This window comes from Leucopleurus acutus (assembly GCF_964270905.1).
Source record: "Leucopleurus acutus genome assembly, chromosome: 2".
Classification (NCBI taxonomy): Eukaryota; Metazoa; Chordata; class Mammalia; order Artiodactyla; family Delphinidae; genus Leucopleurus; species Leucopleurus acutus.
The window spans coordinates 181,135,202-181,158,800 of record NC_139143.1 but is presented as its reverse complement, the minus strand read 5'-3'; the positions used below and the strand labels follow the sequence as shown (position 1 = coordinate 181,158,800).

At 40.3% G+C, this 23,599-nt stretch overlaps 1 protein-coding gene across 1 annotated transcript in view; it reads right to left on the bottom strand.

The window, feature by feature from the left end:
- The window catches only part of FBXO42 (F-box protein 42), a 94,391-nt gene that overhangs the window by 25,835 nt on the left and 44,957 nt on the right, over positions 1 to 23,599 (bottom strand). Inside the window, exons 2-4 of the mRNA XM_082832754.1 lie at positions 16,775 to 17,041; positions 13,601 to 13,717; positions 3,950 to 4,084 (exon numbers count right to left, since the gene is read on the bottom strand). Of these exons, the coding sequence (XP_082688880.1) occupies positions 3,950 to 4,084; positions 13,601 to 13,717; positions 16,775 to 17,024 (502 nt within the window). The 5' untranslated portion in view covers positions 17,025 to 17,041. The remainder of the gene's footprint in view (positions 1 to 3,949; positions 4,085 to 13,600; positions 13,718 to 16,774; positions 17,042 to 23,599) is intronic.

Sequence of the window (23,599 nt, the reverse complement as noted above, 5' to 3'; positions counted from 1 at the left end):
TCCTAAAAATGTAAACAGGATCATAATATTCCTTTGCTTAAAATCTCAAAATCTCACAGACTATGGTCTGTGAATGATTTGGCTTCCGTCTATACCTCAACTCCATCTGTGCCACTCTACCCCTTGCTCATTATGCTACATCCACAAAGCTCTGTTTTCAGTTCCTCCAATATGTCCTCTTCTTTGTATATGCCATTATCACTTCCTTCCCTGCTGCATCTTTCATATCTCAGCAAAAAAGGTCGTCTTCTGTTTAAAGTAGATCTCCCCCTCTTATTCTGTATCTCATTCCTCATTTCCTTCATAACTGTTTTTTTTTTTCTTCCCCATTACAGTATAAGCTCCATGAGGGTAGGGATCACCTACCCTCATGTAAAAGGGAGGAGGCGGTAACTCACGTAACTCCAAAATGTCGGAGAAGTACTGTAGGTCTCTCTCAACTGTAAGAGCTGTCATTCCAGCACTCATCACCACCATACTCCCTCCAGATGCTCCCTCCTTCTATCATTTCAAAAGGAATGCAAGACAAGGTTTCATTGGCAAATCACATTAATTCCAACGGCTATGGACTGAATTCTGTCCTCCCAAAATTCATATGTTGAAGTCCTAATCTCAGTGTGATGGCATATGGAGAACGGGAGCTTTGGGAGATAATTAGGTTTAGATACTCTTATAAAAAGAGGAAGAGATACCAGAACTCACTCTTTGCCATGTAAGGACACAGCAAGCTCACTAGCTCTCTGAAAGCCAGGAATAGAGCCTTCACCAGCACCCTGATCTCAGACTCCTAGCCTCCAGAATTGTGAGAAATAAGTTTCTGTTGTTAAATCCCCCCAGACTTTGGTATTTTGTTATGGCAGCCTGTGCTAAGACACCAACCAAAATGAGATGCTCCAGTCTCATCTGTAATAAAACCAAATACACATGTAAAAAGATACCTGATACAATAGCATTCTTTATCAAGATTCTGCTCTTAACCCAAACTGTTCCACTGTTTTTTGATGCTCTTTTCCAAAGAGCTACACTTTTGAAGACTGAGCACTGTTAAAACTATCACCCTAGGCTTCCCTGGTGGCGCAGTGATTGAGAGTCCTCCTGCCGATGCAGGGGACACGGGTTCGTGCCCCGGTCTGGGAAGATCCCACATGCCATGGAGCGGCTGGGCCTGTGAGCCATGGCCGCTGAGCCTGCGCGTCCGGAGCCTGTGCTCCGCAACAGGAGAGGCCACAACAGTGAGAGGCCCGTGTACCACAAAACAAAAAACAAAAAACAAAAAAAAACTATCACCCTAGATGCCCATCACTTGCAAATACTCAAATGCTAGAAGACATCACATCTGGTACCAAAGGGTGGGGGTAGCACCCTTCTCTCAGCTACCATCTAACTTAGCCACCACCATGCACTGAAAACGGGTGAGTCAGGCACACCAAGACATACCAACAACTGTGTTTTATTCAGAAAGACTCACTGATGTTTCAGTTAGGAAGTAATTTTGGTTGCGACTCATGACAGCGTATAGAAACATTTCCCGAGGCAATCTTCCCATGGGATTTCTGCCTAAATGAGAATCTCATAGGACTCTTTATTAAATTAGTGGGTTTTTTTTTTTTAAAGTAGACATTCAAGAAGCTCAGTTTCCACCCCTCTAAAACTAGGGTCTAATTGTAGATTAAAGGGAAGCAGAAACTAGATTCTTTGAGACATTTTGTTAGAAAATTACTTCTAAACATTCAGGAGCTAATATATTTTATAAAAGGGAACAGTCTAACATTGTTTTTTTTTTTTTAATGGCGATTTTTTTCTTTATTGAGAAACTTAAGACTTGGGTAACACTGTATTTTTAAAAAATTCAGATCCCTGGGACTTCCCTGGTGGTGCAGTGGTTAAGAAGCCATCTTGCAGTGCAGGAGACGCTGTTTCGATCCCTGGTGGGGGAACTAAGATCCCACATGCCGCAGGCCTACTAAGCCCGTGCCGCAACTAGAGAGACTGTGCACTCACTCTGGAGCCTGCGCAACCACAACTAGAGAGAAGCCTGCGCGCCACAACTATAGAGAAGCCTGTGCACCACAACGAAGATACTGCACCGCAATGAAAAGATCCCACGTGCTGCAACTAAGACCCGACCCAGCTAAAAAATAAATTAATAATAATAATAAAAAAAATTCAGATCCATTGTAGAATCTGAATTACAAAGTCAGTTATTTCTCTGATACTTCTACCTTGGGGATTTCAAAGCATTGCCTTTAAACTTAGTATTTAACAACAACAACAACAAAACATCCCATGTCTATCTTATAGGGAGAAATAAGGAAAAATAAGCACAGTAGATGCCAACAGGCTATGAAGGTCCAGAGCTCCACATCTACAAGAAAGAGCAACACCCATGCCAAAGGCATAAAGCTTAGTTACGAAACAGAGAAAGGCAGTATTTGTATTTTGCGAGTGGAACATCAAAGCTACTCTGAAATGGGGCCTGGACAACAAGTACAATGGCAGTAGGATGTTTAAGCCAATAAGACCCTCTGCATTTTAGAATCTGTGATTCTAGATTTTAATCAATATTGCATTAAGTACAATAAAGGACAAAGTGCTAGAAAAGGAAATGCTCCAAAGTACAAAATTCTGAAGGTTCTAAAATAATACTAATCTTCAAAAAATTTTAATGATTAACATCTCTTTATCTTTCCAATAATTTAAAAGAATTTCATCTGTACAAAACCCAGCCCCACTTGTGACTATCCACTGTCAGTATGCTCCTCCCTCCTATATTTGCCTACTGCAGAGGAAAGAAACAGAACTTACAGCTTTGGGGAAGCAAAATGTAGCTTCTTCTCATGAAATGATTTTAAGCCTCTGGCCTAGATATTCACAGCAGTCATTACAGAAATAAACGAAACATAAACCAGCTTTCCCGACCCATTTAAAAACAGAATCTTCTGCTCCTCCTCCATATTCCTCCCAGAAAGATATGGTAACTTGTTCATAGTTACATGGAGAATTGGTGATTTTGCCAGGAAATGAAACTCATGTCTCCTCACTCTTAGTCCAGTGACCTTTCTAATACACCATGTTGTCTTCCATTTAGTAATCAAAGTAAATCAAGACCTAAATAAGTATGGAATCTGCCCAAGGGATACCCAAGTCTCCTTAGTCCTAGAGTGAATTCCAACCTTGAAAAGCCAATGAAGAATGTTTGGGAAGAGCTTGCCAACAAATCTAGCAGAATACTTTATACTCAGTGGACTCTATTTCTCCATCACACCAGCCCCTCCAATCTCATAACTGTGCCTTTTCAAACTGTCCCGCCTCGTGAGTGCAAAAACAATTTGTGTGTGTGTGTGTGTGTGTGTGTGTGTGTGTGTGTGTGTGTGTGTGTTTCTTCCCCAAGAAAGATTAGGTCAAAAGAGAAAATAATCTAGTTTCTTTCTGCCAGAATTGTGGCATAGTGGGACTGTGCAGGAATGTACCTACTGTGGAATCTTCCCACACTCCTGAGTTGTTAAAAGTAACCAGCAGAGGCATGTTCCATACACTCCCCAAATACCTGAGCTGGCAACAACAAGATATTCAGACATCTTAGCCCTGGGACAATAGCTTCTGTCAGTCAACTACAGTTCTCACGACTGTGCTTCTTCTGCTCTTACCTCAACTTCATACCAAAGAACATATCACACCTGTACAAGTACTTCAGAAAACCACACAAATGAATTCACACAGTAGTATAGCAATTTTGGCAGGGTACCAATACTAATGATAAAGTATAATTAAAAAAAAATTCAAAGACCTTACACAAGCATATTACTCTTAGCATTTACAAGCAGATTTGACAAAGGATCTGGGGCCCCAATAATCTGTTCTTGAGACCAACACCTAAAGGATCAGGTAGAGTTTCCACACAAAGGGGGTTACCTGATAAGGAAGCAAAGATCAGCATTTTCTCTCTTACCTGAAGCCAAAGGTCGGATCCACTCTTTGCTATTTAGGTCAAGTCTCCAGAGGTCATTGAAGGCAGCATTGCAGCTGCTTTGGGTACAGCCTCCAAACACATACATAGACTGATTAGCATCATAATAGCACGCACCTAGAAAGAAAACAATAAATGAATAACTGATGTCTAATTCTGAAGCCACTCTAAACCTTAACTATAGCCCATATCTTTCAAAGATCAATTACTTCACACATTCCGCAGTTGTTCCCAGGTATCAACCTTTCTATAACCAGCCTCCTGTCTTCAGGTTGATCAATATCACATTAACCTTTAAAATAAGGACCAGAGAAAAGCTATGGAAATGTTATGTTATTTCTGAGCACACTAAGCAAACTGACAATGATATCATTAAATAAGACAATATAATTCTAGCAAGAGAACACAAGAATTCAGACTAAGGGTGTTCAATGAGTGAAATTTCAGCACAGCTGCATCATTAATCTAAATCTGCATTATTATCATCTAGGGCTAGGAGAAGATAGTCAGCGCTAACAGAAGTACTCTGTCCTCCCATTCCTCTCCACCTGTCCTCCTCTTATTGCTTTTGCTTTCAAATGAAACATGAGGCACAAAACAATAACAAGACTTTATATGGAAGAGAATGACAGAAAACAATTTTAAGAACCTGCTGTATGTATAAATAAATAAATAAATAAAATTTAAAATTTCAAAAGAAAAGAAAACAATTTTAATCAATGCCATAAAGTAACCACACATACAGAACCAATGTAGCTCAGCGATCTCAGAGGTAGTATGGTCCCCAAACAACTGTGAGAAAAAACATGAAAGTCATTAAGCTCCTAGGTGTGTATCCAAAAGCCACCAAGGCCGACTGGTTGGTGCTGAATAGAAAACCAATGCAGTAGGTAACAGTTAAAAAGCACCAAGGTCTCCAAGAAAAGCCTTTTTAATTAGGTGACTATATACACCTCACCAATGGACACCATTCTGAAGAAAAGAGTCAATGACTGTGAGAGGGGCTGTTCCCGTAAAACCAGAAAGACCAGAGCCAGAGTCTAGACAAGAAACATGAAAGCTAAGCGATGCCACCTTGCTTCTCATTGGAAAGTTCATTTAGCCCCTGTCCTTTGGAAAAGATGACCATGCGCTCCTTCCAGTCCTGCATTTACCATCTTGTATTTCAGGAAAAGGGCTGAGCAAAACTTCATTCATTTCATGCATACCACTGGGAAAAACAGACCTCTCAATGTGAAACTAGGCTAAAACAGTTAAGCGTCACATAAAAGAAAGGGTAAAGGGAAAAGAAATTCAGAGATTCAACCCACTAGTGCGTGGCTTCAGTGATCATCCAGTTTACCTGTAGGTCTTGTTCAGTTTAGCACACCACCGTTTCTAAGATCTCTTCTGAACTCTGGCACCACTTATTCAAGTTCAGAAAAAGGGAAACACCACCGCTATAATTACCTCTGTGATATATACTAGCTCTGGGAATAACCCTCCTTTTTTATTTTTTCTTAACTCAGCCCACTTGATATGCCTTTAAGGACTCTACACTAAGAAAGCCAAGTCCAAAAATTGGATGAGTTAAGAGATAATAAAAGCAATGTGTTCAGTCACACCCAGTAATCTCAGCCAGTGGAAGGAGTAAATCCAAAACATCTGGGACTTTACTGGGGGCACAGTGGTTAAGAATCTGCCTGCCAATGCAGGGGACACGGTTTGATCCCTGGTCCAGGAAGTTCGCACATGTGGCAGAGCAACTAAGCCCGTGCGCCACAACTACTGAGCCTGAGTTCTAGAACCCCTGAGCCACAACTACTGAAACTGTGTGCCTAGAGCCCGTGCTCTGCAACAAGAGAAGCCACCGTAATGAGAAGCCTGCACACCGCAATGAAGAGTAGTCACTGCTCGCCACAACTAGAGAAAGCCGGTGCACAGCAACAAAGACCCAAAGCAGCCAAAAATAAATAAATAAATAAAATTTAAAAAAAAATCTGACCTCTGATGCTGTGCAATAACAGAGCTACAGACTTTTCAAATTAACAAAGAAATTATAAAGAAACTAGAGATGTGAAGAAATGAAATACCATTTAATCATCAACAGGCTCACATCTGCAAAATACTTAATTACTCCCAGAACTCAAACATGCTACAATGGTATATGAAGGTTTAAATGATCTTACACTTTCCACTGACTTTCTTCCTTTTTTTTTTTTTTTTTGGCTGTGCCCTGAGGCTTGCGGGATCTTAGTTCCCTGACCAGGGATCGAACTCGGGCCCCCACAGTGAAAGCACCGAGCCCTAACTACTGGACTTCCAGGTAATTCCCCCATCCCCTTTTTTATTCCTACTGACTTTCTTTGCCTTTGAAAATAACTTCTAATCCATATCTAAATCAGTTTTTTAATTAACATCCCAATAAGAAAGTCTATTAAGAAGTAAAATCCTGGGAATTCCCTGGCAGTCCAGTGGTTAGGACTCTGTGCTTTCACTGCCAGGGCCCAAGTTCAATCACGCAAGCAGCGTGGCCCAAAGGAAAAAGAAGAAGAAGAAAAAATAAGTAAAACCCTATGTAAGTCCACTGCTCATGTTTCAGGTTTGTTGAGAACCGCAAATAACAAAGGATCAAGTTAGATGACATTAAACAAACAAAAAGGATAATTACTGAAGCCACACTTTAATCTCCACTAAAGGGGGCAAGCTTCAGGTATCTTGGTCTTCTCATACATACCCTTTTGAACTAGCTACTCCAACAAACTGGGGCAATTTTGAATTGAACTGACTGGTGCCTGGCATAAAAGAACATTCTCTTCCACCTGATAATCCATAACCCCAGAACAGAAATTAGCAATATCCTCTGGCTTCTGAAACCTTAACTGATCTTCATTGTAACAATGTTTAATAAGACAAATCCACGATTTCATAACTGAAAGAGTCAGTAGCTCATTTATGTCCCACCATCCCTCAAAGATCAACTCTGGGCAGCTGCTTCCTTCATGCAGCAAAAAAGCACAGCGCCTTTATTTTTCAAAGAGGTAGCAAACACTCTTCTTCTCTATTTGGACTGAAAACCTAGCCAGCAGCTGGGCCCCATGAGGTCCTTACCACGTGTATTTTAATGCTATACTAAAATAAGGCAATTGGCATTTTCCTGCTTCTCTTTGAGCAAACAAAGGTTTCTGGAAGAGGAAGGTACAGCCCAAACCCTATGCAAAGCTAATGCGACTGAAACGACAAGTTTCACACACTGTAGTTTCAATATCCAGCAGTCATTATCAACAAAGCTTGGAGAGGAAGGGAGTCAATTTAGGCAGCTATGTTTAGAACTCAGATATAATGGGAATGAGAAACAGCCATCAATAATACACTCAAATATTTTAAGCATCCTACTGAACTCTGTTTGCCTATTTTTATTTAAGATGCATACATGTTGGTCTGGGTGGGGGTTGGGGACCCAAGTTCAATGAGCCTTTCAGAAAAAATTAAGAATTTAAGCAAATACCACTGCTCAAGTAAATACTTCCTTTTACCAAAGTTCTCCACCCAAACAGAACATTCTCCTTTCAGAACATCTAGACCACTGGAATGTGCTATACAAAAGTTACCATTCGTAGTACGGTATGACTGCTCTGCTAAGAAATAACATTGAGAACGTGATTATTCCAACTGCTAGATCTCTTCAAGCTTTCTGAAATGTGCTTGACTGCTCCACAAACAACTATTGCAAGTCACATACCTCAAATTAAAATCTAATAATCCCTACTCGAAGACAAGTCAAATATGCACAATTACACTCATGACAAGCAAAGAGTTCCTCAGTGTTCTGAATACTTTTCCTACTATATTATAACCCTCTTAAGTTCAAGGTCTTCCAGTTGTTTCATATTTTCCATGGTGCCTGGTAGTCACCAGATTAGTGTTCACTGAACTCTAATTTTTGCACTTTCAGAGGTTAAATTCTCTTGTTCCCTCACTTGTCTCCAGGGAAAGGTCCTGAGGCATTTATCCCATGCTTAGAGACTATGCTGTCATGTGTCTCACATCTACAGGCCAGGACATACTTGATAAGGCCTGTAATTATGTAACTATGGAATAAGAAAGGTTGGTTATCCAGTCTGGGCCTGCTGGCTATTGCAGGAGCAAGATTAGCAAGTGTATGGAATGACCTGACCATATTTGGAGCCTAAACACTAAAAGGTTTTTCAAAACATAATGCTGGGGATTCAACAGACCCCTATGTCAATCTGAAAGGGACATTCTACCTTAATCAAGGATTGCATGATTGGCCATGAACATACTCATCAAATAACCAGGAGAACTGGCTTCATTTTATTTTCCCAGCATTTTTTTGTCCCAGACTTCTACATAAGAAAGAAGCTCTATCGCTCGTATCTTTGTTACACAATTCCACAGAATTAATAGATGTCAACTATGAACCTGGTGTTATGAAAGGTGCACAGATGTCTAAGACATGGAGCCTGACTGTCCTCAAGTAGACAACAATCTTGTGGAGGAGACATCATCATCGTCCTATAATTTTGCAGGTTAAAATATATTTTTGCAAGTGTTTCCTTAATTAAATTTCCTAGCAACCCTGTGGCACAAACAGAATTTATCATACGCATTTTACAGATGAGGAAATTGTGGGTTAGAGGAGCCAAGGAATTTGCTTCCCAAGTCTAAAGTTCTTCCTTTGCATGCAGCCTCTCTTACACAGATAATTATGGTAAAAGACAGATGGTAAAACATTAAGAAGAAGGTATGAAGAGTGTATTAAACGAGTATAAGCAGAAAAAGAGAAGAGCTTAATCTCCATGGTGGGGAATTTGAGAGTAGTGTGAAAGACGGTGGCTTTTGGCTTTGTCTCCAAGATGGGTTTTAGAGGTCAGGACATTTTCAATCAATTAACATGGGGCGACCAAGTCTAGGGGTAAAAGAGGAATGGGAGGGGAAGGGAAAGTGCAATCAGGGCATCCAAACAAAGCCATGAGGTAGGGAAGTTGAAGACAAACAAGGAATCTCGTGTGGGCAGAGCCTGGCTGTGTAAGGATGGAGCAGTGAGTCAGGCTGAAAAGGTAGGCTTGGTGAATGCCAGGTGGGGTGGAAACTTCTACATGCAGTGCAAAAAGGCTCAGGCTTTTTGGCAGAGGAGTGACAAGGCTGGTTTTATGGTTCAGATTTGCAGTTTTTCCCAACAGGAGCTCCTGTCATTTTGAGCAAGTCAATTCTTTGTGTGCAGGACCATCCCATTCACTGCACGACATTTAGCAACCCAAGTAGGTCCTTGCCTACTAACTGCTTGTAGTACTTTCCAGTCAAGACAATAAACAATGGCCTTACACATTTCCAGATGCCCTAGGAGGTGGCACTGTCCCCAGTTTTGGAGATGGCTGCCAAGTGTCTACACCAGGTTCAGATGAAGAGAGAAGAAAGGCAAGAAGATTGTATAGGAAAGACTTAGGGGGACTTCCCTGGTGGTCCAGTGGTTAAAACTCCACGCTTCCACTGCAGGGGGCGCGGGTTCGATCCCTGGTTGGGGAACTAAGATCCCGCATGCCATGGCCAAAAAAAAATAAAGAAAGAAAGAAAAGATTTAGGAAAGATGGAATGATTAAGTCATAAGTGTGAGTAATGGGGGGTGTGGTAAAAGGAAAGATATGAGAGAGATTGCAGAGATAGAACAGAATCAACAAGATTTGACTTTTGTTGTTGAGGGAGGGAGAAGAATTGAGGATTAATCCAAGATTTCAAGCTTGTATAATTGAGAGAATGATAATGCCATTAACTAAATTAAAGAGAGGAGAAAACTGGGGGGAAACTACTGAATTCTACTTTTGGTTCACTAAATATGAAACATCTGTGAATCTCTGTGGCCGTACGAGCAAAGAACTGGAAATGTGGATCTCAAGCTCCACATGAGTTAGGCTAAGGAATAAAATAGAGCTAAAGGGAGAAATACAGAGATGGAAGTTGAAGGAGCTAAGGAAAAAAATTAAAGGAATGCCTTGTTTTCAACCTATTTTGAAAACTGCCCATTCCCTGTAATAATCCTCTTCAGTTTGCCAGTTAGATAGCATGTAGAGACTGATGGAAGAAAACAATAGACAGACCGAAAGAGACAACGAAAGACAATGAGAAACCTTTTCTTGGATATCAAGTAAGGAAATGAAAATACCAAGTAAGGAAATGAAAAACAAATTTAAGCAAAAACAAGTATCAAAACCCACCAACCCCTGAGCTTCTGTGAGCTTACTCATGGTACTATTCCTTTCTATTTCCCCTTCAAAGAACTGCCTCTATTTTGTGGTAATACTCTGTTTCGAAAGCTAGTTAACTGAAAAATATTTTTTCCCCTCTCTTATCAGAAAGCCAAACTGTTGCTATGATAATTATTCACCCCTATTTCCTATTCTAGTTTCAATTTTACCCTGATTCATTTGATTTCCCTCTTAGGGTTCTAAAACTATTTGTTTCCAAACACCATTCTAATAAAAGTCCTGTCTTTAGAAACCTCGTCTTTGCTTCTCATTCCAATCATCTGTAGGTAACTGAAGTTACCCCTCCCTCAACAATAAATACTGGACCTAATATGGATCCTCCTGTAATTTCATTAAATGTTCTCAGCAAGGACTCATGTATAGTTTATTGCAGTCATGATCAAAGTGTGGTCTGTGGACTCCTGAAAACATTTGAGACTCTTTCAAAACTACTTTTATAATAATAATAATAAGTACTAGTAGTAGTAGTAGTTGTAGAGGTAGTAATTTATTGTTTTTTTCACTGTGTTGACAAGTGCACTAACGGTGCCAAGGCAATGCTGGGGAAAACTGCTGCAGCCTGTGCATGACTCAAGGTAAGGGAACTCAACTACTCTAGTGTCATTGTGCTCTTCACTACCACACACTCACAGATTAAAACAAATGAAGCCAGTTCTGACTTCAAAGATCCCCCAAAGAGTCTCATAGATGCCTTCCTCCCCCAAAGTCCAGGAATCACACTTTGAGATCCACTGCTCCAGGGGATTTACAACAGCACAAAAATAGCTCCCTGAGAGAACCGAAAACACAGCAAATAGTTGGACCCATTCCTTTGATCTATTTAGATACAATTCAAAGACAATGACGAGTTATCATTATTTACGGGAACTCTCCTCTGGATATGAGAGTACAGCATGTGGTCTGGGGCAGTCAACCACCAAGAGGCCTCCAAGGATCCTCACTTCCTGGTATTACGCCCTTGGTCAATCCCTGTGTGACTTATAGGATAGAAGAGAAAAGATGGTATTCACTTCAGAGATGAGGGTGTAAAAGATACCTTGGCTGCTGTCTTAGTGTCTGTCTCTGTTTCTCAGATCACTCATTTTGTGGAAAGTCAGCTGGCAAGTTGTGAGCAGCTCTATGGAGAGGTCCATGTAGTAAGGAACTGAGTCTCCTATCAACAGTTACTGAGTGAGCTTGGAAGCAGATTCACCGGGCCCCAGTCAGGCCCTCAGGTGACTGTAGCCCCAGCTGACAGATTGACGGCAACCTCATGAGAGACCCTGAGCCACAACCTCCCAGCTAAGCCACTCCCAAATTCTTGACCCTCAGGAACACTGTGAGATAATGTTATTTTAAGCTGCTAAGTCTGCAAGTAATTTTTACACAACATGGATAACCAATAACTCTCCTTCCCCTCAAGAGTTCAAAATATGGCTTAAAAAAAAAAAAGACACAAACATACAAGTTAACAATGAAAGACAATGTGAGTTAAGTGCCAAATTAGTATTCCAGACATAAGCTCGGAACAGGAAAGATTTTTCTGTGCGCTAGAGAGTTGAGAAAAGGTTTCCCAAAGGAGCTAAAACTTCAACTGAGTTTTCAAGGAGAAGCAGGCTTCAGCTAAGTGGATGGGAATACTCTAGAGAGGAAGAATCAAGTACAGCAAAGTGACAACCTGAAAGAGGAGAGCTCTTGGGAAAAGTTGGGAGATGAAGTGGTAATTTAGAAATAAGTCAACTTAAAGAGGGTTTTAAATATAAGACTAAGTTTTTATCTTGTAGGCACTGGATAGACACTGAAGGTTTCTGTTTTTCTTTTTTTAAAATTAATTTATTTTTGGCTGCGTTGGGTCCTCGTTGCTGCACATGGCCTTTCTCTAGTTGCGGCGAGCGGGGTCTACTCTTCATTACAGTGCGTGGGCTTCTCATTGCAGTGGCTCCTCCTGTTGCAGAGCTTGGGCTGTGGGCGTGCGGGCTTCAGTAATTGTGGCACACAGGCTCAGCAGCTGTGGCTCGCAGGCTCTAGAGCACAGTCTCAGTACCTGTGGCGCACAGGCTTAGTTGCTCCGCGGCATGTGGGATCTTCCCGGACCAGGGATCAAAGCCATGTCCCCTGCATTGGCAGGCGGATTCTTAACCACTGCGCCACCAGGGAAGTCCTGAAGGTTTCTGAATACAGAAGTAATATAACTAAAGCAGCAATTCTGAGAACTTTCTAAGCGGCTTTCCCCTCCTGTCAATGAACTTTCTTTATGTAAAACCATTAATAAATGCAGCTTTTGTGGCCTAAGATAGATCACATCTCAGTCTCACTTTGATGGAGGGATATAAATCACTAATAGAATAAAATGGTATCGGGAATTCCCTGGTGGCCCTGTGGTTAGGACTCGGTGCTCTCACTGCCAGGGCCTGGGTTGAACCCCCGGTGGGGGAGCTAAGATCCTGCAGGGCGTGGGGTGCAGCCGGGAAAAAAAAAAAAAAAGAATAAAATGGCATCTACAAAAATCAATTAAAATGGAGAGTTAATTCTAGAAAAAGCTGGGGCTTCCCTGGTGGCGCAGTGGTTAAGAATCCGCTTGCCAATGCTGGGAACACGGGTTCAAGCCCTGGCTCGGGAAGATCCCACATGCCGCAGAGCAACTAAGCCCGTGCACCACGACTACTAAGCCTGCACTCTAGAGCCCCTGAGCCACAACTGCTGAGCCGACGTACCACAACTACTGAAGCCTGTGTGCCTAGAGGCTGTGCTCCGCAACAAGAGAAGCCCGCGCGCCACAACGAAGACCCAACGCAGCCAAAAATAAATAAATAAAATAAATTAATTTTTTTTAAAAATCCTAAAAAAAAAAAAAATTCTAGAAGTCAAAAACTCTAAATTGTCTATTTGCCAAAACATTTTATTTATAATTTTACTACTTAAATTTGTATTTTATAAACAATATCCTTCATGTTCAAAATTTTTGTGTGACCCTAGTCAAATTCAGTGTTTGCTGAACATACACTACGTTAAGATAAAGAGTTATTGCAAAAATTAGTGCTAAGCTCTGGCTACTCCCTAAGCAGGATCCCAGAAAAACCCTCATGTATGCCTTTCCTTTGTTTGCCTCTTACATGATGTCAAATGTTTAAAAACCTAAGCATAACACCTTGACCTCTTTGGAGTAGAGAGAGTACAAAAATCCAATGAAAAAGCAGAATACGAAATTATATCACAGTGCCTACAATATATTTAGGCTCATGCTCTTCCCTAATTCTGATTGTAAAATTAATACAAACCCTTATTTAACATTTTCTTCATTAAGAAGTCAGACAAAATACAAGCCTCCAAAGTAGCTTTTGGAAACACGACCACAGGCAGGATGGGATCTGCTTTCACAGTAAATACTTACTGTGTGAGAACCGCTGAGTGATTGGGGTTCCAGGATAAGGGTAAGTCCGACTCTCCCACTGAATGTTTCCTTCCTGGACAGCCTTTATGAAACCATGATAACACTGGTGGGCTACACCTAAAGACAAAAATAACAAAAGCTTCAGCCTGGACTCTTCGCTTGTAAATCAAATTATTAAAACTGCATCTATTAATCGTCATCCCTTTTATAAGACATAAGTTTCTTTGAGGAACTCCAAATTTCTTTGATTATTTCATTCAAAGACAGAAAACAGAATCACAGAATTTCAAAACTGGAAGATCTAATCCTTTCATTTTACCAAGGTTAAGTGACTCCCTCAAGGCTACAAAATCAGCTCACACTTAAAATCTGCTCCCCTTTACATCATATCATGAGGCAACACATCAAAATAATTGGTGCTATTTACTCCAAAGCAAAGGGGCTGGGAGATAATTTAGTTTTATGAGAAAAAGCGCGGTAAAACAGTCTCCGGAATATAACAGCTGTTCAGTAAATATCTATGGTTAGACCATGGCAACCAAGTATTCTCCATCTTAAACAAGGAGTAATAATAAGCTTACAGTGGATTATGAAATGATGAATTTATAACAAAGGAAAGCTGTTTTTTTTAAAAAAAAAATCAAGAGTTTTTACTATAATGCTGGATACATGTCATTATATATATGTCCAAACTCACAGAATGTACACCCTATGTAAACTACAGACTTTGGGTGACAAAGATGTATCAATGTATGATCGTCAATTGTAAGAAATGTACCCCTCTGGTGAGGGATGTTGAAAGTAGGGGAGGCTGTGCATGTCTGGGGACAGGGGTATATGGGAAACCTACGAACCTGCTCAGTTTTGCTGTGAACTTAAAACCACTCTAAAAAAGTAAAGTCTATTTTTAAAAAAGTGAGAGCTTTATACTTCTGGAACAATCTGCTTTCCCAACACATGAAATTACTTTCTTATTTCAAAGAGAAACATTTTGAATGAAGAGTACAACCAATTATATATATATATATAAATTTTTAAATAAATTTATTTATTTATTTTTGGCTGTGTTAGGTCTTCATTGTTGCGTGTGGGCTTTCTCTAGTTGTGGTGAGCAGGTGCTACTCTTCGTTGCGGTGCAAGGCCTCTAGGCGCGTGGGCTTCAGTAATTGTGGCACGTGGGCTCAGTAGTTGTGGCTCGCAGGCTCTAGAGCGCAGGCTCAGTAGTTGTGGTGCACGGACTTAGTTGCTCCGCGCCGTGTGGGATCTTCCCAGACCAGGGTTCGAATCCATGTCCCCTGCATTGGCAGGCAGATTCTTAACCACTGCGCCACCAGGGAAGCCCCAATTATTTATATTTTGAAAGAGTGTATCATTCTTGAATTTATGCCACCTTAGTGGATCCTTAAGCAGGATCACAGAACATATTTTCTAATGATGATCATTATCCCTTGGTTGAACTCACAGTTAAGAAATGGAATATTAAAAAGACATGGCCATTTTTTGGTTTTGAAGAAGCTGGGGGCAGGAGAGGAATAAAGACGCATATGTACAGAATGGACTTGAGGACACGGGGAGTGGGAAGGGTAAGCTGGGATGAAGTGAGAGAGTGACACTACCAAATGTAAAATAGATAGCTATTTTACATTATATTCTCCATAGCAAATGGAGATCAGCTCAGTGCTTTGTGACCAACTAGAGGGGTGGGATAGGGAGGGTGGGAGGGAGACACAAGATGGAGGAGATATGGGGATATATGTATATGTATAGTTGATTCACTTTCTTATAAAGCAGAAACTAACACTCCATTATAAAGCAATTATACCCCAATAAAGATGTTTAAAAAAAGAAAAAAAAAAAGACATGCCCATTTTTAATGTGTGACCATACTGCCAACTACGCACTGGTGAAGTAATACAGATTTGCAAATGTTGAAATGAGGTAAGGCAGTAATGCATAAAAGACAGACACATAATGATTGAGGGGAAAAAAAGCTGTCTTGGCAGTGACTTCCCCCAGAAGATCTAAGAATGCGAGTACTAGGTTAAGGCTCTTCTCTCTTAAAGAAAGATCAAAATGATAAGAATGCCAAATAAAACCTAAGAATAAATTCATATATTTGATTAGATCCCCACCCCTTGTCTGTGATTCTCCACCTCTATGTTAGAGGTAAAACCATCTATTTCCACAGTGTAAGGAGCCAATCTCTCCTGAAGAGTCCGTTAACTCTGCAAACAGAAGCAGGCTGTGCATACCAGTATTACCAGTTGGGAGCAGATGAGCACAGGGCCCAGCAAGCAGTTTCAACACAGCTGGTCCTTATTAGCTCTCTAGGTTGGACTTTGGACAAATGACAGGGACCCTAATCCTCAGAGAATCACTCTGATTTGAGGAAGAGATTTTAAGACTGATTCTGATCTAGAGGTTTTTCTCTCTCATATCTCTGGCTGCCTTGTTCCCAACAGGAAAGAAAAAATTGATACGACCCTTGCTTTGATCAGAGATTATTCAACTGGCTCGGTCATCTTCATTCAAAAAATGGGCCCTTTCCACCTAAAATGGAATGAAACCAAATAACTGCTATTAATTAAAACTACAGTACAACTAGTAACCTCAACATTTAGCCAAAGTTGAAATCTTGATTAGAAAATGGAGAGGGAAAAAAAAAGAGAAACTCATTTAAAAAGTAAAAGACATACATAGGGCCTGTTGTGTTTAGAGATAAAATCAAGCAGTAAATGCTTTCATAATCCCACATCTGCCACAATTAGCTACTTTAAGCTATTCATAGTTTGCTATGAGGATTGTAAAACAGTTATAATAGTCCTGACAATAATAAGAGTTATATGAAGGTTAACTATTACTGTCAATCCATATCCACCCCTACCCTACCTATTCAAGAACAACACAACATACCAGATCAACTCCAAGAATATGCAGAAAAAGAATCCTCATTTTAAAACTGGAAATTGGATTAAATACTATAGTATTCAAGCTGTTCATAAAATTAGGCAGGATAAAGAGAAAAGAAAAATGTACAATGCTAATCGTCTAACACTGAATTTTAGAACCACAATAAATTTAAGGGAGAAAAGAGAAAATGAAATTGGGAGGTAAAAATAAATCATTCAAACAAATTTTAAGTAAATAAATAAAACTTTCCACTTTCCACAGTACCTTTAATAAGTCGGTACCACTGTTTGCAGACAAGGGCTGCAGTTTTGTGTTCCTGGTATGGTGAGAGAAAGGACAGGATATACTCCAAAACCTCTTCTGGCAGCTCAGACATGGACCTATTATGTCTAGTCTCCTCAACCTCCAATACTGGGCGGGGCTCCTCATCTTGCTCCATTGTCCCTTCCAGCACAGTCTCTTCTTGGTCCACAGCCATGAAACTATCATCTTCACTGTCCGAGGAGCTGGCCATGACATTCCACTTGACAGCTACAGCGGGAAAGAAACAAACATCAGTATACACTGTCTGAAGTTCTGAAATAACTCAGGCAAGGCATCCAAGCTGTTCATGATTTCTTTTAGATGCTCAATCTGAAATCTGTCCTTTAGCACTTTCCCACACCAGTTGTGAGCCACCTTAATTTATCAAGTACAGCTCAAATACCAACGCCATCCCAAATATCTAATAAATCCCTAAAGGCTTCTGATGGTATTTTTTTCTCTCCACTGAAAACCAGAGTGACAGCCGAGTTCTGGTATAACCATAAAACCAAAAAACTTGTTCTCAACAACTCCTCTAACTCAAGGATCTGACTGGCAGACAGCAAAGGGAACAGCAACTAGCTTCCCTTGGCCAGTAATATGATTCAAGACCTCAAACTCAGAAGAAAAAACTAACTGTGGGTCCTAAAAGAGTAAAAAGAACATTCTGAGGATATGGGAATAAGAAATGACAGGCTTTTTTAGATTTTATATAAGGTAATTCACTTAAGAGGACAATAAATATTTCAATAACAGGCTTAACTAGCTATAATACCAAACACAAGGCAATATTTATATTAGAAAACATCATAACAGATCAAAGGAGTGAAAAACTGGAAATAATACAAATGCCCACCACCAACAGAACAGGTAGATTGTGGTACATTCACACAACAGAATACTATACAGCAAGGAACCACAGATACACACATGGGTGAATCTCTTAAACATAATACTGAGCAAAGAAGACAAAATAGTACATACTACATGACCATGCTTATATCAAGTTCAAAACTAGGCAAAATTAATTTATGTTGTTGCAAGTGAGGATAGCGGTTACCAAAGGTAACGACTGGGAGGCTCCTGGGGTAGTGGTAAAGCTTCCTGATTGGGTGATGGTTACACAGATGTGTTCAGTTTGTGAAAAATTCACCCAGGTGAACACTTAACACACTTCTCTAAAGTTTACCAAAATAAGCCACTATTAACAGTTACCTCTAGTGGAGGTTAATTAATTTTTAAAAAAATATTATGGGTATTTTTAAATGTCTTTGTGCTACCTGTATTCCCTGAATTTTCTAGGAAGAGCACAAGTTAAAACACACACAGATGGACTTCCCTGGTGGCGCAGTGGTTAGGAATCCGCCTGCCAATGCAGGGGACATGGGCTCGAGCCCTGGTCCGGGAAGATCCCACATGCCACAGAGCAACTAAGCCCATGCACCACAGCTACTGAGCCTGCGCTCTAGAGCCCATGAGCCACAACTACTGAGCCCGCGTCTAGAGCCCATGCTCTGCAACAAGAGAAGCCACTGCAATGAGAAGCCTGTGCACCACAATGAAGAGTAGCCCCTGCTCACTGCAACTAGAGAAAGCCGCATGCAGCAACAAAGACCCAGCACAGCCAAAAATAAATTAAATAAATAAATAAATAAATAAATAAAACATACACAGAGGCAGGTAATTCATTTATACCACACCAGTGATGTTTCATGCAAATCCTGAGGTAAAAACAGTACAATGTTCAGGAAATAGGGTGATTTATGTAAGAAGTGTGTCACCGGTTAGATTCTAGAGGAAGCAGATGCTAAAATAAAATTAGGAATGAAAAATGTTTAATGGGGAGAACTCTTATGAGAAGAAAAGAATAGGATTTAGCAGGAGGAGCCATCAGACCATGAGGCAGATCTGACAAAGCCTGTCCAACAGAGAGCTCGGGAGCAAGGACGGCCAGCAGAGGACTCCAGTGCTGGGCAAGAAGGTGAGGCTCTTAGATCACTGCTCTGCTCACCACCACTGCCTGCCCTGAGAAGAGCATGACCTTGTTTCCAATGCTGTGGCAGACCCTAAAAGGACTAACAGCTTTCTTTTGCTACATTCCTTACAAATGGGCAAGTCATTTCTTGAAGGGGCATCTGAGTTCATTTTATAATTTGTTAATACATCTAGTCCCTTGACCATACACACCTACCCTGATCATTCACTATGCCATCCACCTTACAAATTTCCAGCATTCCCTCCAGCACTAACGAGAAGGATAAGAAATAACAGGAAGAGAAGAGTGACCCTGAAATATACTTTGGGGCCTAGAGAAAGATCTGAAATGTTCCAAAAGGTGAGGGGTGCGAGTGCGAGGAGAGCAAAGAAAGGAAACCTCCAACCTCATCTCTACCGCTCTTGTAATTCACATACTAATTATGTACAGCATCTTAAAAACTAGAAGAATGATCCCATTAAGAAAAACATGAGTCAAAACTCATGAAATTGCTCCCAACATAATTTATCCACAAAATTAGCTCATGATACTGCAATGTATCCTAGCAAAGTGGCTGCTAGAATCTTGATGATGATGAACAACGGGTGGCTAATTAGAAGTAGGGGAGGGACGTCCCTGGTGGCACAGTGGTTAAGAACCTGCCTGCCAATGCAGGGGACACAGGTTTGAGCCCTGGTCCGGGAAGATCCCACATGCCACGGAACAACTAAGCCCGTGCACCACAACTACTAAGTCTGCGCTCTAGAGCCTGTGAGCCACAACTACTGAGCCCACATGCCATAACTACTGAAGCCCACACGCTCTAGGGCCTGCGTGCCACAACTACTGAGCCTGCGTGCTGCAACTACTGAAGCCTGTGTGCCTAGAGCCCGTGCTCTGCAATAAGAGAACCCATCACAATGAGAAGCCCATGCACCGCAACAAAGAGTAGCCTCTGCTCGCCGCAACTGAAGAAAGCCCACGTGCAGCAACGAAGACCCAATGCAGCCAAAAAAAAAGGTAGGGGAGTAGCCTAAATCCCCCTAGCTGGGGGAGAGTGGTGGCGGCAGAGGGAGGGCAGCAGCAATTCCCTCCATTCCTCAAAAGTAGAGAAGTATTGTGAGAGGTTCACTATAAACTGTGTTAAATTAAAAATCCTTAACCACATCTGCCCTATTTTCAGTGAACTCTTTTTCCACATGCTTAACTTGCTAGAGGAAGGCCTTTCCATTTCTAGCCCTAACTCCTACCCTAAAGAGAACAGTTACATATCAAAATGACTATACTACCCAAGGCAATCTACAGATTCAATGCAATCCCTATCAAATTACCAATGGCATTTTTCACAGAACTAGAACAAAAAATCTTAAATTTTGTATGGAGAAACAAAAGACCCTGAATAACCAAAGCAATCCTGAGAAATAAAAATGGAGCTGGAGAAATCAGGCTCCCTGACTTCAGACTATACCACAAAGCTACAGTCATCAAAACAGTATGGTGCTGGCACAAAAACAGAAATATAGATCAATGGAACAGGATAGAAAGCCAAGAAATAAACCCACACACCTATGGTCAATTAATCAACAACAAAAGAGGCAAGACTATACAATGGAGGAAAGACAGTCTCTTCAATAAATGGTGCTGGGAAAACTGGACAGCTATATGTAAAAAAATGAAATTAGAACATTCTTTAACACCATACACAAAAATAAACTCAAAATGGATTAAAGACCTAAATATAAGACGGGATACTATAAAACTCTTAGAGGAAAACACAGGCAGAACACTCTTTGACATAAATTGCAGCAATATCTTTTTTGAGCCATCTCCTAGAATAATGGAAATAAAAACAAAAATAAACAAATGGGACCTAATTAAACTCAAAAGCTTTTGCACAGCAAAGGAAACCATAAACAAAACGAAAAGACAACCCACAGAATGGGAGAAAATATTTGCAAACTATGCAACGGACAAGAGATTAGTCTCTCTCCAAAATTTACAAACAGCTCATGAGGCTCAATAGCAAAAAAACAAACAACCCAATCAAAATAAGGGCAAAAGACCTAAATAGACATTTCTTCAAAGAAGACATACAGATGGCCAAGAGGCACATGAAAAGATGCTCAACATCTCTAATTATCAGAGAAATGCAAATCAAAACTACAGTGAGATAACACTTCACACCAGTCAGAATGGCCATTATTAAGAAAAAAATCTATAGGGAATTCCCTGGTGGTCCAGTGGTTAGAACTCTGTGCTTTCACTGTCCAGGGCCCGGGTTCAATCCCTGGTCAGGGAACTAAGTTCCTGCAAGCTGCACGGCACAGCCAAACAAACATATCTACAAATAATAAATGCTGAAGAGGGTGTGGAGAAAAGTGAACCCTCCTACACTGCTGGTGGGAATGTAAATTGGTATAGCCTATGGAGAACAGTATGGAGGTTCCTTAAAAAACTAAAAATAGAGCTACCGTATGATCCAGCAATCCCACTCCTGGGCATATACCCAGAGAAAAACATGGTTCAAAAGGATACGTGCACCCCAGTGTTCACTGCAGCACTGTTTACAATAGCCAAGACATGGAAACAACCTAAATGTCCATCGACAGATGAATGGATAAAGAAGATGTGGTACACATATACAATGGGATATTACTCAGCCATTAAAAAGAATGAAATTATGCCATTTGCAGCAACATGGATGGACCTGGAGATTATCATACTAAGTGAAGTAGGTCAGACAGAGAAAGACAAATATCATATGATATCCCTTGCATGTGGCATCTTAAAAATAATGATACAAATGAACTTATTTACAAAACAGAAACAGACTCACAGACTTAAGAGAATGAATTTATGGTTACGGGAGGGGGGAGGAGGGATAGATTGGGAGTTTGGGACTGACATGTACACACGGCTATATTTAAAACAGATAACCAACAAGGACCTACTGTCAGGGAACTCTGCTCAATATTCTGTAATAACCTAAACGGGAAAAAATTTGAAAAAGAATAGACACATTTATATATATTACTGAATCACTATGCTGTACACCTGAAACTAACACAACATTGTTAATCAAATATACTCCAATATAAAATTTCTAAAAATCTTTTAAAAAAGAGTACAGAAAACAATAAAAATAATTAGAATTTTTCTGGCCCCTCTCCCACAAAAGTGCCTTTTTCTACTGGAAAAAATATCACTTCCCACAATCCTTCTTACTCTTTCTCCTGCAAGTTATCATTTTTCATCTCCCATTGACCATATTCCTTTATTTATTGACTTTCTCATATATTTAACCCTCATTCAGCTCTGAAATTCACCAAGGAAAAGAGTCCAAAGAAACAGATTCCTTGAGTTCGGCTGCATCTTTCACATTTGAATTAAATATAGCATGTGAAATACAACTGCTCCCTTACACATCTTGACAGATTGTGAGCTGAGGGTCTGCTTCTGAACAAACTGAATCAATGAAGGCTGCAAAAGGTTATTTATACTACTATTTTTTCCCAAGCAAAATAAATCTGTTTGGCTCAATAAAACAACTTCTTACTCTCTTTCCAAACCTTCTCAAAGTACAATTAGCAAGCTTAAATAAAGGGACTCACACTTTTGTAATTCCAAGTTTTAAGCAATTCTCATCGTTCAACCATTTCACTGTCCATAAAAGCAGCAAACCTCATGCCCACGAGGGCACGTTTGCTGACTTGGCTTTGAGCACAGATGCCAATGAGAACACACAGGTATGGGCTCAGATGCAAATCCTCTGTAATTACGTGCCCTGCATCAATTTGCACAACCCTTCATTTTCATGTCCATGATTAGGTAATGAAATCATCACTCATACTCCCAGAGGATATAGAGACACTTTGAAACAGTTTTTCATTTTTTCATGCCAAAAGGTGTACACTGGCCTGAGAGTCTGCTGCCAGACTCCTGAGCCGTACCCAATGACCCTTTGCTGGCTCAAGAGGGATGGTACTGAAGAGAAACCATTTATTTGGCCCAGCTGTATCTTTTCTTTTGAAAAACTACTACACTATATCCAACTAAATACAAACCAATATTTAAAACCCAAATATTTTGCCCTTCTGGAGTTTAAATTAAGGTTAAGACTTTGAGACTGGGAGATCTGGCTACTGCTTCTAGCAATAATGATCTGTTACCCAGGCTAAGTCACACAGTTAAAACAGGAAAATCTCTCTATCCCTAAGTAATCAAAGTTCCCCACCTACTTCATAAAGATTCTGTAAAGCCAGCAGATGGCAACAAACTCCTCTGAACTTATTGGAGGAAACAGATTAACTTGTGAAGGGTTAAAATCGATTCAAAGAAATTCAAGATGGGAATGAAACTACTTTGTTATCCATGTAACAATCACTGCCTAGTACAATATTTGACCAATTGTACCTTTGATTTCTACACAACTAGACATCTGACAATCCTCTTGGAGTAAACACATTTTCTTTTCTTAAGAAAATCAGAATACACTTCACTTACCTGAAAGGAAATTGAACATTTAAAATACAATCAAGCTTATTCTTCACAATTTCAAAAGGTTAAAAAATGCAATTAAGGAAGAACCTTAATGATGATGGTAAAAAAAAGCACTGAGACTTAACTAAAGAATGCGTAGCTGGATTGAATGGAAAGCACCCACAGTCATCGTCAGCATGAGGGCCTCTCAAGCTTCAGGGGCAAAGTAGCAACCCTGCACAGACCTCATTATGAACTCATGAAGTTACCCACCCCAGCCACACTAATGGGAGCTAAGTTTTTTTTTTAATATTTATTTATTTATTTGGTTG